At 42.4% G+C, this 20,349-nt stretch overlaps 1 protein-coding gene across 10 annotated transcripts in view; it reads right to left on the bottom strand.

Moving 5' to 3' along the window:
• foxp2 (forkhead box P2) overlaps window positions 1–20,349 on the bottom strand; it is a 114,578-nt gene that overhangs the window by 24,217 nt on the left and 70,012 nt on the right. For all 10 annotated transcript variants that reach the window (XM_023350078.1, XM_023350077.1, XM_023350085.1 and 7 more), the window contains 5 exons: window positions 11,486–11,623; window positions 9,575–9,664; window positions 7,032–7,221; window positions 5,937–6,237; window positions 4,358–4,462 (listed from right to left, as the gene is read on the bottom strand). In XM_023350078.1, the coding sequence (XP_023205846.1) occupies window positions 4,358–4,462; window positions 5,937–6,237; window positions 7,032–7,221; window positions 9,575–9,664; window positions 11,486–11,623 (824 nt within the window). The remainder of the gene's footprint in view (window positions 1–4,357; window positions 4,463–5,936; window positions 6,238–7,031; window positions 7,222–9,574; window positions 9,665–11,485; window positions 11,624–20,349) is intronic.

Genomic DNA, 20,349 nt, shown 5'->3' with positions numbered 1-20,349 from the left:
AGAGCAGAACAAAAGATCTTGAAGGATTTTTTTTTCTCCCATAGCTGAAAACATGAATATGTATAGGCCATCAAAGTCCACTAACGGCCCAATAATAAATCTATTCAAGTCAGTATATATGGACTGTACACTTGTGATAATTGTTTGTGTGTATCATCAGGGGCTACAAAGGCCCAGTAGAGAAAGTTGAGCTGTCTGTAAATGACACACTAACACCGATTCAGCAGTACACTTCTAAAAAATAAGTGCTTTAGAACAAAGCATGCTTACACACAGTCTCTTTCATGAACTCTGTCACCATTTGGTGGTGGTGCCCTGCCTTTTAAAGGTCTTGGTAGGGTGGAGCAAAGCTTCACCATGTAGGGGCTGGGAAAACCCACTAAAGCAAATGCCTGCCTCAACAATGTGCATATGTGTACATTATATAAAGACAAAGACATTTGGCTGCTGCCTTGTGGGTTTAATTAGTAGCGGGTTACAAACACCAGCGTTCAGGTTAGCGGCTGAGCTTGCCATTTTAACAGAGCCTGGCTTGCTGCCACTAATAAGGAGAGCAGAACGGTGACAGAACTCTGGCAGAGCTGGTTGGGGGTTGCTACTATCGGTTTGTGCAAAGGTGGAACTATAGCTTTGAAAACTTATGAAGTAACATTACTGTATATATGAAATGCCTTCAGAAATGTACGAGTGCCTTTCAAAATGCTTCATTTGCCTTGGACCTTTTCACATTTTGTCACAATACAAGAGGTGCACAATGTAAAACTCCAAAATCTCACCAAGTAGTTTTGGGCTAGTGTTTAGTGGAAATATCTTAGTAGATTTGAAAAAAGACAAAACTAGCTTAAAGTAACTTCTCAGCAAGATTTACGAGCTTGTTTTAAGTCAATAATTCCTTAATATTGATTAAAAAGTGCTAGTTCCATCGGCAGAGTATTTCACTTATAACAAGACTTTTTTCCATGTCAAAAGTAAAATTATTTGCCAATGGAAGTGGTAGTTTTTTTAAAATTATAGACTTAATACATCTTGCTGAAAAGGTACTTTTACATTTTACATTTTTTTCAAGCACCTTTTACTAGTCCAGCAATCTTGGAAAACCATTTATCCTTTGGCTTCAATTCCCACATTATTAAGCTGATCTTTTTAACTACAATTTTGTTTCCTATTATTTTCACCAAAGGCTGCTTGCAAAAAAAACCCCAAAAAAACCTTCCACCCAACCTCAATGCCTTGTCGTGTCTCAGCCCTCTTTGTCGTGTAACTAACATAAATACGCCCGCAAACCAAAACACCCAGTCACTCAAGAAATATTCCCACAGATATTATTTCATTTTGAACTTCACAGAGCTAATTCAGGGTGCCATGCCACCTTGCGGCTACATTTTCCAGGTGAGAACACTTTAAAGCGCGCCAAGGAGCCACTAAATGCTGATCTTGACAAGTTTCTTCATGCAACAAAACAATAGATGACTAAACGTGTCACTGCTGCTGAGCCGAGCTCCTGCAGCGAGCTACGAGGCGGCAGCTTGACTTGGGTCTCTCCCCAACCCCTTCCCAACAAACGTGGCCCCCTCCTTCCACTGAAGTACCAACATCTAAGCTGTCATCTAAATCTGACATCCGCTTTATGTAACCCCGTTTAAACTGCGCCCGTGCGTGCGTGCACGGGCGCATCGGTGTGTGTGTGCAGTCAAATGGCATCTCCTGAAACATGAAAGGACTCCCTCTGACACCTACAATGACTGCTCCAAGGCACGGCACAGAGCAGCCATCTTTGTTCTAATGACGAGCCTGCCTTCTTTGTTGCCGTCTGCTTTCTTGTGCTGGCTGGGTTTTACCGTACAGTTTTGTGTGCGGGACTCAGCCAAGACAGAAATTCCATAACAGGCGATGTTCTGGAAAATGTTCTTACAAAACCGTCTGCCAACCTGCGCACCTGTTTTTCACTTTGAAATCCAACTGTTTTCTCGCCACCTGTCTTTCTGGCTCCTCTGGTTTGACTTTAAAAGCACGCATCATTTCACAGAAGCTTACCAGCTTACTGTATCCAGCATTTGTGCACATCTTTTACAGTGGGTCTCCAAGCCTGACTGAAGTGACCAGCTAATCTACCTACCCGCAGCATCCTTAAAGCACACAGACTAGTGGGTGTTTGTGTGCGAACAGAGCATACGTTACCAAAAGAAATAAAGTGATGTCTTCCATTAAGTGAGTGTGCTTAGGTGATGGGATATGATTCCAGAAAACCTGCTAATCCCCTGCAGTCTTGCTGGATCACAGGTGCATCCCTTACCAAAGCTGCAAGGCAAACTGCTTTACCCGGACTACATCATGCGTAGTCCTGCAGTGTGCACCACAATCCGGTGTTTCGTAAGAATGACTTTCAAGAATCTAAGTATTCATATACCATTTCATGTTTCACATTTTGTCAATATGCCCGTTAACTTCTTTTAGTTAGATGTGATGTGACAGACTGAGATCATTTGTTTTGAAGTGAAGGAAAGTATGTGGAAACCACCTTTGCAGTTTGTAATAAGTCATTTTGAGGGCAGAATGTGTTCTGGTTACATATGACTGACATACAGCTTTTTAGCCCACACACATAACCCTGTGTGGTGGAAAACTAACACTGCAACACAAACATGGTGGTAGCGTCACGATTTCCTTTCACAGGGACAGGAAAGCTTTGCAGAGTTAAAAAGAAAGAACAATCCTGCGAGGGGACATGTTAGAAGAAGTGAAACACTTGGAAGTTTGGTGAAGTACAACCCTAAATATACCAGACACAACAAAAATGAGTAAGCAGAGCAGCAATGGAATAGTATAGGGAAACATACTGTATGTGCGCATGTTGAAGTGACCCAAATCTTTTAAGTTCCGATATTTATCCGTAAAAACATTTTAAATGTACACATTTTATTCCACGCTACAACTACGTCCTGCTTTGTTTTAGTCTACCACATAAAATGACAATGTGGCTGTGACATGAATGCAAAGATTCTCTGTATATTAATTCTGACATGTACGTCTCGCATTTTCCAAAGAATATAAGCAAACACTTCCTTCTGCTGCTGCAGTAACATCTACTCGTGTCCATTATATTGCAAGCCGCTGCTGTCAATTACAACTCTTTTAACTTTGTTATTTGCTTCGACAGCGTGTGAAAACGGAGTCTAATCTGCTGCCTGCAAGTGTCTTTGAAAGACTTGAAAACACTGTTTATTGGAATCATTTCAATCCACAGATACTCCTCCTGGCAGTAATTCAGAAGATGCTGTAGCGTTAGCAAAAGCTTGACCCAAATCCTACATTCTAGTTTTCTTTTCCTTTCTTTTTTTTACGTCTCCTAGCTTTCCGCACCTTATTACAGTCAATACTGCAGAGAATTGCATGACTGGGAAAATAAGTGGATACATTGTCCTGATTTGGGGGAGTTTATGAGAATTCACATGGACATTTACAGCCCATGAAAAACACTCACCAGATCGTTATTTCACAGTTAATTACAAATCTAATTAGAATATTCAAATTAAAGCTTTCCCTTTCTTTTCTTCTCTGTGTGAGAGCGGGGAGTCAGGGATACAGGGAGGGAGAGAGGCTCTCGGTGAGTGGCAATGTGATAACCTGTAATCGGCAGCGCTGCAAACACCTTCTTCCTTTGATGTCCCCTCACTAACATCCTGGCAACAAAGCCGGCCAATTACAAATGAGCTAATTAACTAAATTGTTGATGGAGCATGAAGAGTTCATTTGCTCCAGCGCCTGCACCATGACAACAGTGAATGGGGCCCCTTTGTTGTCGAGGTAAGTGTGCGGCCGTGCGAGCTGCCATTAGCTTTTGACGTTTTTTTTTTGTTTTTTTTCCTCACAAACCTATCAGGTCCCTCCACGCTGCGCAGAAAATTTGTTATGGATCAGAGTTGGTTTGAGTCATGCTTTGGAGGAGCAGAACCCTGTCAGCTAGCTGTCTAGAGGTCAGAATATGTCCTGTAGAAAGACAGGAAGGGTTTAAGAGTAAGGCCACTGAGAGAGTGGGAACCAAAGGGACAGCTTCGATGTGCATCACTAAAAATAAAACATGGCAACATCAATTTAACTGTTTTTTGTTGTTGTTTTTTTTAAACTTTTGTCACATTACAACCAGAATCTTCATTACGTTACATCGGGACAGATCTGTGATGTCCAAATGTGGGTGCTTGTGACGGTTTTGCACCTGGTATCAATTTGACTCACCATTGGTCTTTAGGTTGCAATGTGGCAAATTGTTGAAAAGTGGGAGTATTTTCTTGACTACTAATCAAGAGAAATAAGAAGAGATTTGCAACCAGCACCACATTGTCAGAGAAAAAGTTCTTACTTCAAAAACTGTCCAAAGTCCTCACACATGTTTTCACAGCCGGGCCACTTGCACACACCATGACCGTACAGGGGGTGCGTTCCTCCGCTTTCTTCGTGAAGTGAGCTGGAGGCAGATCAAACAGAAGAGAAAAATGGAGCAATGTATAAGGCATAAGAAGTCAAATTATTCAGCTTTTCAAAGTTTTTGCTTTTTGACCAAGGCAGAAAAAATTAGTCATGACAGCAAAAAAACAAAAAAAAAAACAAACAAAAAAAGGTTAGAAGCAAGTCACATCCTAGATCTTCCAGCATGAACTCATAGACAGTGGTGACTTATGTGTGAAGAACATTCCCTCCCTCCACCCCCCATGGAAATCCAGAATGAGTTGGAGCTGCAGCCAACGCTCCATCTTGTAAATCCATTATCGGGGAGGAGGGGTGCAGGCTTTCGAGTAAACATTAAAAATCCAGACAGCCATATAATTTTCATCAGGAGATTAATACACTGTGTAACTTATGTTCTTTGAGGACAAGGGTGTTCTGGCGTTTTTCAAATGGCACCCAAATAAGTTACGACCCTGCCTAGACAGCACATCCTATTAAAGATGACAGTTTAACCTTTAGGCTTGGCACTGGTGTGTAAGTGTGCTCATGGAAACACGAGGGAGAGTGTGTGAACAGGTTATGCCTGTGCATGTGTGTGGTCGAAAGCCCTGGCAGAACTCACGCTGCGTTTTTGCAAAGGGGCTTCCCCCACATCGATCCGTGGCGTGTTAGTAAGCAGCGCTCCTGACAATACTCCTTGTTCGATCATTGCGAGGCACCACAAACCCCCTAGGGACACAAGCAGACGTTTTCCTTTCTTCCTGGCCTTCTCATTTACTTTCTCTCTCTTCTTTTCTGTCTCCTTTTTTTCTTTCCTCCTCCCAGCCTACTTTTAGTGGGACTGCAGAGATAGCATCTACTTTAAACCAATTACACAGCACTTCCACGTCTACTGCAAGTCTCCACCAAGCATCCACACACACGCAGACACACGCACACACACATCTCCATCCTTAGTCCTTATTATAATATCGCCCAAGAAAAGCCTTTGAATAATGCATGGCCCAGATAGGCAGATATGTGAACAGCCAGTGTTTCGGTGCTGGGTGCATTTATAAAAGACGCCATCACAAGGATAAACATCCTAGAAACGCCACTCAAGGCATCACATATTCTGTTTACATGACAAGCAAGCAAGGAAGGTAATTTTCAAAAGAGGAAAAAAAGAGAGACAAAGCACTAAATACTTAATGTACAAGGGGGTTACCTTGTCTTGTCTGCCAGAGAGGTTTGTTATAAGTGTAAGTGTGCCTGCCTGGATGGCTTCTACTCCCCGCGTTTGATATATGTGTGCTAGCTAAGTTTGTTCAGAAGCTCCCCTGGGAGCAAAAGGCTTTTATTTTGTGCTTGAATATCAGTGAGACACTAATAAACAATTGAATAAATAAACAAAACATCTTGTTTTCCCTCGAGTTTCCGCACAACAACATCAAGCAGCTTGTTGTGCTCTGCCATTATCTCTAAAAGGCAGCCTGATGGCTTCTTTCCTCTACCTCTCGCGCTCCCTTTCCCGCTCTCGTCTGTGGTTGAGGATGGGCGACTGTCCGTTGGTGATGGCGTGGTGCGATATGGGCGGCGATGCTTTGGCAGGATTGGAGGAGGAGGTAGTTGAAGTGGAGTTGTTGGTGGAGAGGTCTAAACCGCTGCTGACCACGCCGGTCCCGGTGTTGGCGCTGCCGATGCTGCCTCCGCCGCTGCTGTGTTTGATGCCGTTGTCCTCCATGGTGTGACCGCCGCCGCCACCTCCAGTCACGTCCTTCCACAGCTGCTGGAGTTCTGCGGGGCTCAGGCCACCTGTAGACACCCAAGAGGAGGGAGAAGTTGCAGTAAATAGTGAGTGTGCTGAAAACCCTAACTTTGGAGAAGGTTCACTGCTGAAAAGCTCTAAACCACTCTAATCTTTCTGCAGTCAGGTATTGACTTTAACTGGAAAACAGCTCACTTGTGTAAAAAGAGAAACATTGAATACACAGAATAGTTGCCAGTTCCACCTTGAGGCAAACAAGGTTTTCTATTTCAGTGTGGAAACTCACTACTATAAATTCACTCCTGTGATCTCGTCAAACACTTTCCTGCCTGTTGTTTTCCGTCTCCGCCATTTCAATGGTAAACAACAAACAGGAGTGTTTACTTGATCCGGCTGGAAGAAAATGGAGTCTGTTCGCCACTCTCCCTCTGTGTTTGTGCTTTTCATTCATCTCAATAGAGGTAGTAAACAACAACAACAACAAGCACTGATAGGAAGAGGAGCGGGGGAATAAAGACAAAGATGGAAAACAGTAAACACAAACACTTGCAGAGCTAAGAGAGACAGAGGTAGACAAAGAGAGCAATAAAGACAAGGAGGAAGAATGGACGACTAAACAAAACATTCATGTGCAGAGTTAAGGACAAATTGGATGGTAGGGGAGCATACCAATGAGAGGCAGGCAGACAGACACACTTAAAGATAACGCAACAGGATTACATGTGCATACCAATTACAACAACTAAGACATGGGAGAGAGACAGAAGAGGGAAAGACAGCACTTATACTTGCAAACAAACAACAGGAAGTCATGTGCTCCGAACGGACGCAACCGCCTTACCTGGTGGGGGCAGGGTCTGTCCGGGCAGGGCGGCCTGGCCTGGAGCGGGCCCGGGCAGCGAGAGCAGGCCCTGCCGCTGCATGTTAAGCAGGTGCTGCTGCTGCTGGAGCTGCTGCATCTGCAGGAGCTGCTGCTGGAAGACGAGCTGCTGGGCGGCCAGCTGCTGCTGCTGCTGCTGCTGCTGCTGTTGCTATAGAGAGGACGAGGAGGGGGAGGAGGAGGAGGGCGAGGAGCAAGAGGGGAGCATGGAGGAAGAGGAGGGAGTGAAAATTATGGAGGAATTAACAGCTGAGAGAGCAGAAGACATTGGCTTGCCATTTGGAGAAATCTCCTTCGCCTTTTCCGTGACCTTAGCTATGCCTCTTTGCTTCTTCCTTGCAGGTCCTCGCTCTCTGTCTGCTCACACTTAAGTCTTCCCTCCTGGTTTTTGGGCTGTACCAAAGTGCTGTTATCTCCTCACAAAAGTGAGGCTGTCAGTGTGTGTAGCTTCTGATTGTGCATGATACTAAGCCTCTGGTATAATCCTTTCCCCACCATCCTCAATAGTTAATTGTCTCGCCTTCACTGATGCTCTGCTACAGCTTATTTGACCGGAGGGAGCAGAAAGAATGAGAGGTTTACAGGCTCCTTGTGCATTTGGATGCACGGTCTCAAGCGCACATGTAGCATGCCACCACTGCTCCCAAACCCCCTGTACACTCGAGTCTCCTCAGTAAGTCGTTTATCGCCAAGCCAGACAGACTGTGGTGACACACAAAGCAAGATGGGATGTATCAAACTTGAAATTGCCATGCAAAAGTATTCAAACCCCCTTGAGCTTTTTTTTATTTTTTATTTTACAATTAAAGATTAGGTAAGGATGCATTCACAGTGGCCCTGTTTAGTCTGCTTTAATCCAACTCTAGTTTGCTTGCCTAGAACATCCAGTTTATATGCAGAGATGTGAAAGTGAAAGTGAACTCTGACGTGGACCACAACATCGACCTCAGATGTGCCTACAAACCTTGGTCTAGTTTAGATTGAAGTGAACTCTGGTGCAGTTTGAATGGACATGTGAATGCCAACAAGATCAGAGACCACTTGAAAAGCAGGAAGCGGACTGCGGTGTCTTAAGGTTACGGGAGAATTGGTTATTGGTCTTTTGCCAAAGACAAAAGACAAACCCAACAACTGCTAAAAACTGACACTTCTCCATTTTTGTATACATTTTGTGAAGAAGGAATTTGAGGTCAGTGTCTTCTTCAAGGGTCATCTTCGTTTTCATTTCAGCACCACCACAGGCGAAAGAGTAAACAAGTTGCTCAAAGGGTTTGGTTTGTCTGGCTCAGTGCAGTGTGAAGTCCAACTAAGTCTACAGGAAACACCCCAAGATTTTCGGCAAAAAACCAAGACAAACTTGGGGACAATTGTAAGCAGGAGTAGTTTGGTATATTGCCTGTGTGTGCTAAAACAAAATACCACCCCAATATATAATCTCTTTCTTCCTGCCGCTCTTCCATATAGGCTAGATTTGGAGTGAATAACTTAAAGTTTTCCCACCTAAGCTGAGGATCACTGCAGCTCCTCCAGAATTACTACAGGCCTCCTGGCTGTCTCTCTCATTACTGCTCTCTTTGTCAGCCGAGGTGAATGGACACATACCAGTAGGTTTTGCCGTTTTGAAATATTCAGATGATTGAGTGAACGGTGCATAGGAGAGGCACAACTTGAGATGCACTCACTGGAAAACAGGCTGCATAATGGACTGACGGAGGGAGACAGTTTGCTCCCTTCCCTTGCAACCTTCCGGCGTGCCTCCAGAGAAATAAAGGGGCAATTTCTATTCCATATTTGACGGCAAGGCCACTGAAAAACTCTATTCTCAAATCCAAACAGAAACAAAGCCGCCGGGAGGTCGGTTGCGACTTCCTGTTGAGGGCAGCATAATGGGCTGATTGAGGAGACACCGAGAGGTGCATCATGGAGGCAAAGAAAAAGAAAGGGTGTGTGTGTGTTTAGGTGGTGCATTCTTTCTTTCATATCAATTTAAATACTTCCACTGTTTTCTGGAGGTGGCCCTGCACGGATTCACAAGGTTCAGCATCAACAGTCTTATGCAAATGTGCTTGAGGTGTCTCGCTTGTCTTCGGTAAGAGGAATGGAACAGCGCCATGTCTGTCAACCTGCTGCATCTCAGTGAGATTTATGAGAGTCAAACACTGTAACTTTGATGTTGTTGAGGTGTTTGTACACCCAGAGAAAAAATTAATTAACAGTTTGAATTTTGTTATCATTCAGATGTCACTCACTACCCTTCATTAACACACACTTGAATAGTAGGCATGCTATATTATGATTATATCACCATGAAGCTGTCAGTTTCCCCTGAAAGGGAACAGGAAGTATACATTTTTGGTTTTGGCTGATAAAAAGGAACTCAAAAGTAAAAGTATATCCGTGGAAATTAGACATACATTTGTTTCCCTGTGTGTGTGTTTGTCTTTATATCTCCTACGTGTCTTTAAATTTTTGTGCATGGGAATCATGCGTGATGTTGCATCTACCTCTTTAGCCTGCTTGCCGGGATGCTGTTGCTGGAGAAGCTGCAGATGAAGCTGCTCCTGCTGTTTCTTATAAAACTCCTGCAGGTGTTGCTGTAGACAAAAAAACATCCACAGAAAGACAAAGAACAAAGAGAAGATACATTGAATAAATTTTTTCCCCAACTCTTCATCTCCAAATGATAAAACGACTACCTAACCGGTAAATGGTCCATTTCTGGAAAAAAAAGGTATTTTTTCCTACCATATCTTATCACCACCTGTTTTATTAACATTAACGTATTGTGTGGATGCTGTTACTAAGTGAAGATGATTCACTGTCGGTAAGGTGTTTGAAAAAGAATACAGAGAAAGCACAACAGGTGTAACCAATAACTTAAATTCTTTTTCCTATTAGAACATGCTGGCTGTTTATTCTGACTGCTATTCAAAGAGTAAACAAGAATTTATAGTGGATTTTGAAATGTTAACTGCATATATATAGGACAGGTAAAGATGTAACATTTCTTCAGTAAAGAATGTAAGCCCTATTTCAGAGCCTATTAGTGATTTAATCACCAAGTAGTCAGAAACTCAGTGGAGCTTAAGGAAAATATTGAACAAAATGCAATAAACATAAGTTTAAAATGTGTTTGGAACCACATTCAATTGTATTGAAACCACGCCTGGAGTAGTGACACGATTATTAAAGAGGGACAATCAGAATGACTGACATTCTTAATTAAACTATTCTCTTTCCCTTAATCAAGTCTATGAATGGGAAATGCATTTCAACTCCGAAATGAGACTGTACCAAGCGTGCGGTTCCTCAAGTCGATTTCAAATATTACATCATCCATCACCTATCGTTCAGCTTCCTGTGCTCAGCCCTGCTCCCAGAGTCCCTGATGGAAGCTTGTCAGGGAATTGAACCAGCGACACCACCAGAGATGGTTAATTAGAGGTGACATGAACATGTACATCACTTTAGGATTCTTTTTGGTAAGCGTGTCAAGGACACTGTGGTGAGTTAGCAAAAGTGAGTGTTGGCAGGAATGACTTATGACAGTGTGTTGACAAACTGCATGTAAATCTTGAAAATTACAATCAAGATGTAAAACCCTTATGAAATGTAACATTTACAGAAGTGTTGTAGTGATTTTTATTGATCCGTTCAACTCTGTGGAGTTTAGACTTTCCAAAAATAGAATTCTCTACTTTTGTGCGAGTCACACCCTCTGCTTTTTGATCAGGCTGGTTAGATATTCCAGAAGCTACTGGCCATTATTTCCTCGCTTTGCAATTTTCTTTTACTTCCTAAGTTTGCATTATTTCCACCAGTTTGGTCTCTTTACTGGATGAAGCCACTGTATAAGCTCTTTGTTTTTGGTTCTAATATAGAAGGAACTCCTGGGTCAGTGCTTATTTAATATCATTGTCCTTTCTACCTTGAACAGGAGACAGTTACAGCTCCTCTTGTGCACTTGGTCCTGGTGGCTTCCAAATAAAAGCCAGTGGTTTCTCATCAGTGTCTCCACACATTCAGGATTAAATCAGCAACTTGATGCAATCATCAATTAAATGACTGACTGAATGTGACTGTATTTTCTGAATCGAATTGAATCTGAAAACATGATTTGACGTCTTGTGAATGGCTAGGATTGATTTGAACAAAATCTGGACCAAACTGAATTTGAAACTGAAACGTTTTCAACTGTAGCTGATTTTTCCTTGTCAAGTGCAAACAGGTGACATTCATTTTGAATTTTCTCTCTATAAATAAACTGCAGGGTCGAACAGGTGTGAATACGCAGGGAACAATGCATACCTTGAGTGTTGTTGTTCCTGCAATCTCCCGGCTACGTGTGTCATTAAGTTTGTTTTTTGCTTTAGTGTTTCATAGTTTTCTTTGTGCATGAGTGTGTGTCTATGTACCTGCTGCAGCATCACTGCCTGCTGCTGCTGGAGCAAAGCCTGGAGCTGCTGTGGGGAAAGAACCTGCTGCTGGAGGATCTGCTGCATCTGTTGTGGCGTGATCACTTGGGGACTCATCATGGCCACTGACACTGGAACCTGGACATGGATGATATGTAATGAAATGATGGGAATGAGAGTCGGGGCGAGGGAAGAGGCACGGAGAGGGGCAAGACAAACAAGATGCAATAAATGTGAAAATGGAGAGTGGAGAGAAGGGCAAACAATGGGAGAGCAGGGGGAATGGGTAGGGAGATGAGAAAAAAATTGGAAAAAGTTTGAAAAATAGAGCGTTGGAAAAAACCCCCACATCTAACATAGAAGTGTGGATCTACTGGGAACGAGTAAACTGGTGGTTGGAAAGGTAGGGAGAGCAGGCTGTGACGTTTGGCAGCCTAGAAGAGATGCTGAAGGACACATGGGTGCTGTATCTTTGTGTTGCTGATCTTATTTTTCTGCCTTTATTCTGCTGGGAGAAGCTGGGGGATTTAAATAGACATAGACCTTAATTAGCAGGACCCCTGAACTCCCCTACTTTAGAGTACCTATCAGTGCTGCTGCTGTTAAACAGCTTAAAAATGCACAACTATAAAATTGATTATAACACATTGCCAAGTGCTGGGAATTTAGGACTCACCTTTAAGTTTTTAATAAAGGTGAGAAAACCCCCCCAAAGAAGCAGATGTTTAACTCCTTTTTAATTCTCTTTGGACATGTTGATTAGAAAAAAAAGCAACCAAAAAAAATTCAAAATGGTGCCATTTCTAGACGTTAACTTGTCAAGAGGTAGAAAAAAAAATTAACACAATACTTTATTTCTTCCAAATTCTTCTCAGGCAAAAGCGTCAAACTTCTGAGACAGCAGATCAATATGAAAACAATATGTTTTGCTGCTTTGATTGCATGTGCGCACTCTGACAGGGGAGTAGAAGCTAACTGTTTTATTTTGGAGTTTTAGCTCTGCATGGCAGCTTTAAAAATTTAACCCCTCAAGAAGAGAAGATTAAGAGTAAAATCCTGTGAATGATTTAGTATCGAGCTGATACCTTGGTCCAACGTGCAAAACTTGACTAGACTGCCAAAAAAAGTGAGGTGTAGTCCATCTTTTCTGTATGACTTTTAAAATACACTCTAACATCATTAGCATACATGGAAATCAGTGTAAGCCACAAGTGTTTGGGACAAACAAACATGGTTGGAACATCAGCACGGAGTAACACCTTCACTGATTCTAATTGCAACAGTGTTTGCCACGGAGCTGCCATGACAGTAGCTAGCCTATATGGGGTGTCAAGGGGCCAATAAGACATCCCTGTCCTCATTGCCAGCTAATCAAGCTGGCTTGATTACTTTCCATGCATGTCTCTCGTTCCTCCCTCCTCCTCTCTGCTCCTCTCCCTCTTTCTGTCAGGCCTTGACACGTCCTTGTTTAGCTCTCCTCTCCTCGATGCCCACACCCCTCCCCGCCCTCGCCGCCACCACCACCCCAGGTTTCTCCCCCCTCTTTGATTAGCCGAGACATTTGCATGGTCACTACACATTTTTCATTTTAGAAGTCATTATGCATTAGTGGCTCCTGATCGCCCGCCTTGACTAATCCTGATGAACTGAAAATCACAGCTGAAGGTCAACTTCCAGCCGGCCCCGCTGCACATTCATATTCATATTCAAACAAATCCTGCCTCCATTGTTCATTAGGGTCTTAGAGAGAAGGGACTCCATCTAAGGTAGGAGAGATGGAGGAGGTGGCGGCTGTTTGTGGTGCATCTCTTTTCTTCTTTGGACTCCTTCGTGCTTACGAGGGGACAGGAGAAATTGCATTCACAATAAGCGAGTCGTCGAACAAAAGCTGTCAAAAGTTGCAAATTAAACAGTCCATGTGTAATTATGCAAATGCTGTGCTTACACCTTCAGTGTTATTAACCCTTAAAGGTACATTTGCTAGGTAAGTAATTACCCCTGCAGTCACTCCTGGTTTTGTGTTAGATGCCATTACAATGGGACAAGTGCAGCGGGAAAACAACAGCAGAGATGCTCTCATTAAGGGTATTAATTGGGTACTGGCTCAAAGACGTTTGGGCATAAAAAATAAAAAAAAATAGATGCAGGCATAGCCGTGCAGGGTTTACCACAAATGTATGCGCATACATATGTAAAGTGGAATTAAATATAAATTGTACACGGAGCTTCAAACTGTTTCTGCATTGTGTGGGTGGTGAAATACAGGCACTCAAAGTCAGGTATTTGTAGGTGAATAATGCAGGATGTCATCAGTACAGAATAAAACAAGACTTCAAACAAGAAGTGCAAAATTAAAGCAACAGAAAGGGGTAAGAAACAGAAAACAACGAGTTTATGAAATATGGAAGCTCTTTTTATGCTGTCATTAGCTTTATACATAATGGGTGATAATCACCCACAAAAAAAGGGAGAAAAAGAAAGAAAAGGCAAGAAGAGAAAAGAGAGGGGGGAAAAAAGGCACTGGCCCACATCTGCTGTGAAGTGCAGCACAATGCTAATTCCAGCATTTAACTGCATGCTTTTCTGCTTGACGTATCAGAGGCTCCTAGATGAAAGCAGATAAGTAATTGCTCTCCTGGTTCTTATTCTTCACTGACAACCCATAAATTTAATTTTACACACACGTTCATTTACATTTTCGAGTATATGACATGATAATTGCGGCAATATAACACCTCCATTCTGCAGGATCCTGCAGGAGGGCTTGATTGACGTGAGCGCTGAATTGAAAGGAACAGGAGGCTGAATTGCTTCTCCTTGAAATGATTTTGCCACGAAGGGATGAAATTAATGAGCATTTAGTAGACGTTGGCAGCGGCGTAAACATCCACGCGCCACGAATAGGCTCTTCTATTGCAGAAGAGGGAACTGTACATCCATTTGTTTCTCTGTTATCCAGAGAGAAAGGATGGGTTTCCAGTTTTGGTATGCAGAAGGTATTGATGACACTTATTGAAATGTTGAAAATTAGCCACGGCTGACAAAGCCATTGGAGTCTTAGTACCTAAAAATGTTAGTCCCTAGGTTTTAGTACTGGAAATTCCCATTGTAACAAACTTACAAACCAGGTATGACTGTACCCTTTCATTCTCATATGAACCATAAGCGATGCTTTGAAGCTTACTTGATTTAGTGTAAGCTCAGCATTACACTGAGCTTGTTGTTGATGAATTTTGTCTTGAAAAGAGTTAATGTTAAATGTGTTTCTATCAAAACAAGGTAAACCAGGCAAAAAAAAAGGAAAAAAAAAATTTAGGCTACATATTCCTTTCATTTTACTTGAGTTTAACACAACTTACTTTCCAATAAGGAGGAGAACTAGTGATTAGATGCCAACTGCAAACACTGTGGGGCGGTTATCAATGGCAGACGCTCCTGTCATAAGGACAGGAAACAGAGCGGAGCTGCAGACACCGCAGAGATAAAAGCAATAAGAAATCGAGGGGTCCTTGTCTTTAATTACTGTGAATCCTTGGCAGGAAAGAAGTGACTGCTAATTAAGCCACTGGCTTTATTTTTTTTTACACACAGAGAGACGGGGAAAGATTAAGAAATCAGGAAAAGAGGGCAGAAACCCCACCACTTTCATCATTGTTTGGCAAAACGCAGACCCCCGTGGTAGCCTGTTGACTTGTGACCTCTTGGCTCCCTTATAGTTGCTGCTCATCTGCCAGCCAATTACAGCGATACTGATAGCCAGGACGCTTCCCTTAGCAGAACAACAGTGCTGGTAAAGCTGGCAGGATTCAACTCTGACGTTTAAGTACGCGGCCTTGCAAAAGTATTCACATCCCAGCCACATTTTCTCACATTAAAGCAACTCATTTTAATCTATTTCACTGAGATTATCTGTGATAGAGAACTAAGTGGTGCACAACTGTGAAGTGGAAAGAAACAGATTCATTACTTTGAAAAATATGCTTTAAAATACAAATTTGAAAAGTGTATGCATTTGGATTACTACCCCACTAACCTGATGCCCCTAAATAATGTAATTTCCAACCCAATGCCAGAAAGTGGCTTAGAACACAAATTGGTGGTGGTGGCATCTTGATGTGGTGGATGCTTTTGCTCAGTAGGGACAGGGTAGCTAGTGAGAGTTGACAGGATGATGGGTGGAGCTAAATGTCTGTATTTTGTAGAAACACATTTTGCTGCAACAGCACACCTAGATCTGCTGGGGTATGTCTCTGCCCATTTATGTCTCTGCCCATTTATGTCTCTGCCCATTTGTCAATTTTTCTTTGCGAAATATTTGATCAGCTGATCACTGATTCTCTGTTGGATTGGTGTCTGAACTTTGTTCAATTCTAGAACATGGCAATGTTTTGACCTAACCTATTAATCTGAAGCTCTGACTGTATGTTTACTATTGAACCACTTTCCCAGTTGTAAATCATTTTCATCCTCCTGCACATTTTCTTTCAGAACTGTGCTTAGCTCCACCCATTTTCCCACCAACTCTGATGGAAAAACTTTCCCATGCCATTACTATGTTTCACCATGCAAATGGTCTGTTCAAGGTGATGTACATTTGGACTTTATGTACTAATCAGGTGACTAAAAGCAGTTTGTTGTACTGAATGCATCAGAGTAAAATAGCTTGAATCTACTTTTTTCCCCCAGATTTTCTTTTTGCTATATTTTGAAAATGCATAATTTTTATTTCTCTTTACAGTTTGTCTATGACAAATTGTAAAACAGTTAAAGGAGTATTAATACCCCCCGCCCCCAAAAAAACGACATAAAAATTAAACACGGTGGACAAGTAGAGCATCTGAGTTTAAATCAAACATGCATACATGGGATCATGTCTCCAACACATGTTCGGCTTCTGGAGATCGATATTCTAGTTTGTCAATCGTAAAGTTAAGTGGATTACTGAACGTTTTCCTAAATCAATTTCTACTGCAGTTTGGCAGGAGTGCACAGCAACTGCAATTTATAATAACATAAAGACCCATCATGTAAAAGCATCTAATAGAAGTCCCAGAGGAGATTGGGATGGGCTTAGCACAATTTCCATATTGATTTATCTCTACATGTAAAAACTTACTGATTAGGCCTTGTGAATCCACTGTTCACTGGTGTGCACCTCATGCACATTGTTTGCTTCATTATCAGTGCACACCGTCACACCTTTATCAGAAAAAAAAACTGGCACAGTTCTCTCCCCACTGATGCTTACCAAACTCCCTAAAGGGGTGCAACAGTAAGAGAGTGAGATGGATAGAATTAAAAGGAAACTGCAGCGAGAGGAGAGAGTTGAAATAGAAAGTGTGAGAGCAGGTGACGGGAATGTTGGTATGCGTGTGTGTGTGTGTGTGTGTGTATGTGGATTTGGGGTGGATGATGGGGGAAGGTTGGGGGACATTTTCCTCTGATGTTGCAGGTAATATGGCCTCCACTGGATCAGCCTCTTCATCAGTGACACACAGTAAATTACAAGTGCTTCAAGCAGCTCAGTGAATTATAGTTCATCACTTGGAAAGGCTTTCCCCCCTCACCACCGGGGCCCAGGCGTATCAGATCTGCCGGTTAGGATCCAATTAACACCCTGGCCAGAATCATCTGATTGCATGTGTAAGGGCTGGTATAACTCGTTTATTGCACCCATGTATCTTCTGTCACAAGGTAAATTTGTTGCTGCTACATCAAAGGTCTGAGCTACTTTTTTTTTTTTTATCCCTCCCTCTCACTTTCTCTTGATCCCTCAAACTCAGCTACCTCGCCTTGGGGTTGCATTTCAACTTCTTTTGCATCACAATGATGAACCTACTCTGTCCTCGCAATTTAGCAATCTTGTCCTGTAGGTGTTGTAAATGCAAGAGAAAAAAAAAGATGAGGTAGGGTAGGGAGTAAGAGGGAGAGGGGGGCGCATGAAAAAAAAATCTTGTTTTCTGGTTACAAAAGAAGCAACCAAGGGTGTTTGACTTAAAACATGCTGACGTTTTTTTTTCACTCCCTCTCTCTCTTTTTCTTTCTTTCTTTCTTTCTTCCTCAGAGTCAACACAAGTTTTCCTCATGAATAACATAATACCCCCCTACCCCCCCAAACCCTCTAGTTTTTGCTGTGATAATTTTTCTCTATTTTCAGATGCAACCAGAGGGGATGCAGTGGAAAGATATATTCATAAATGTAAATGTGAACTAGCATCCTTTTCACCAAGCACACTGGAGTAAGCCATCCTGTACTCGAGCGCCGAGACCCTTTAAAAGACGTGCGCTTCCATTGAAATGATATTGGCTCGCTGCTGAAATGTGTAAAGTTGACCTTTAAAAGTGTGACACTTCCTGAGATGGCCCAGTGCCCACAGCTACTCTGACTGGTCTGGGCAGACCGCTGCAAACACAGGAGAAAGGCGCCAAAAGCCAACATCCTTCACGATCCATAAAGCCTTTCTACTTTGAAACGAATGTTGCACAGATGGAACCAAAGTTATTGGTCTCATAAAAGTGCGTTCACAGCTTGACAGTGTGTGAGGGTGACCACGGTGGTCGTAGCAGCCACTTGGGGCAAGTTGCCTGGCTCTGGATGATGCAGGATACAACTTTAATCCCTGCCAGAGGAGGTCGGGCTGCAGGCTCACATTATCGAGCGTCCATCCAACACTGGCAAAGTAAAGTCTGGGCTGTTTTAAGTGCACCTCAGAATTCCTACACGATCTGAAAAAGCATGGGATGGGACTGACATATTTTCTTTGATTCACAGATTAAGTTCACTTCACTTCCTTCCTTCCTACCTCCCAACACACCAAATATTTCTTTCCTTCTTTTTCCTTCCTTCCTTCCTTCCTTTCCTCCTTACTTCCAACCCACTGAGTCCTTCCTTCCTTCCTGTCAACCCACCAAATCTCTGCGTCATGCGTGTCTTCCTATACTAAATGTTGTACTCAAGTGTTTAAAATCAGGAAAGCAACGGACTGAGAAATGAAGATTTGACTTTGGAAAAGGAATCTTGACATGAAAACCATGCAGGGAACAATTCCAAATAAAGTCTTGCGATCATTTAAATGTCTATTCACCGACCGTCATAAAACTACTCAGACCACCTTTGCAGCAGAAAACTTTAAGAGTTACTGGTCATGTTTGCATACGAGTGAAAGGGAGTGTAAAGATGTATTATGTACACGCGGGCTTGAGCGAAACAACTTCCACATTCATAGGCCTCTGTAATCCCCTTCATATCTCCTTGTCCGCATTTCTTTATTTGTATTCTAAATGTCAGTGTATAAATGCCTTTTGGGGTGTGTGGCGGAGTGAAAACATCAGCAAAGAGAAGAGTGGAGATGAGCAATGGTAAAAGAAAAAAAAAAAGGAGCACAGACAAGAGGGTGCTGTGCCTTGGGAGAGCCGTGTAAGCAGCAACCGGAGACAGGAGGATTTACAGGAAGAAATAGGTGTTTATTGAGTGCTCCCGTGGGCTTACTGGGTAATAATAGACCTGTCACATAACGCAAATGTGGAGAAACAGCTTCTGTGTGTGTGTGTTTGTTGGGCTGTTGTTGTTTTGTATCCTGCGTGTGTCTGCGTGTGTGTGCATATTTCCGTGGCAGAGCTGCCTGCCTCCGCATCATCAACTTCTGAGCAGCAATGACGAGCAAACGGATAGAATTAGTCAGGCAAGAGCCTTTAGCTGCTAATACGAGTAATTAAAACTGCAAGCTGAGGCACTTAGATGCTTGTGTACTAAATAATTTACATGCCATGATCTATGGATCATTTCTCTCTCCTAAATAGCAACGACGGGAGAACAAGAGGAGGGGAAAACAGGCAGAGGATTTATCAGCGTCTTCTGCCATAAGCAGGATGTCATGGTTATATTAATCCTTTTCCCACTTTCAGCAGCACTAATCAGACAAGGGGATCAATCCGCGCCATTCCTCGGGTGGAAAACATGTAGCTTGATTGCCGCTGACTTTTATCTAGCTGTGAAGCTAATAAAATATTGCACTGTAGCGTCTGTTGTGGCCTCATAATCCAGGTAAATAACCCAGCTTTATTGAGTAAACTCCCTCAAGACAAGAAAACAAAAAAAAAGAAGAAAAAGAAAACTGGCAGTGAAAAAAGGTGGTTTAATGAAGGAAGTTCCTCCTGCTTTACTCTGATATTTACACACAGGAGTATGTAAGTATTATGGGAAAATGTCATTTGAAATGAGAGGATTCAAAGCTACTCAGCTGCATATTCCTACTGTAGAAATGAAGTTGAACTGAAACTCAGAATCAACAGTTCTTCTTTTTGTTTTTACAGTGCAACTCTGTGGACGCAAACTTTTAGAACAAAGAGGTGACTTTGTTAATAAAGGCTGGATCAACAAATGGACAAGCAGAGAGCTTTACGGGCCCTCAGATTCCCACCGTCGACCAGTCAAGGATGGAGTAAGCAAATGTAAATATTCAATATTTACCATCTGTTGGTGTCATTACAGTACGGTGCTCGGACCTGGGTGGACAGTTATCAAGCCCCAACACATCTTTAAATTGATATGGGTCCACAAATCCTGTTTTGGATTTTGTGCACACACACATATAAGATCAAGATTGCGTTTGTTTGAATCTACACTGTCACGCAAAAGTATTTTTTTCACATTTTGCAACGTTACAAAAACAAATTTCAATATGTTGTACTTGGAAATAGAAAATATTAAAGAAAATTCTCTGGTCAGATGAGATGAAAATGTAATATGCGAAATGAAAACGGCCAGAAAAGCTGTTAGGAGTTAATGGAGGATGGTTAGAGTCACAAAGAGAGCTGTGCTGGAACAAAACCTCTTAGTAGCTCAAAATAGCTTAAGAGCAAAG

Source organism: Xiphophorus maculatus, chromosome 17 (genome assembly GCF_002775205.1).
Source record: "Xiphophorus maculatus strain JP 163 A chromosome 17, X_maculatus-5.0-male, whole genome shotgun sequence".
Taxonomy (NCBI): domain Eukaryota; kingdom Metazoa; phylum Chordata; class Actinopteri; order Cyprinodontiformes; family Poeciliidae; genus Xiphophorus; species Xiphophorus maculatus.
This window is presented reverse-complemented; position numbering and strand designations above follow the sequence as displayed.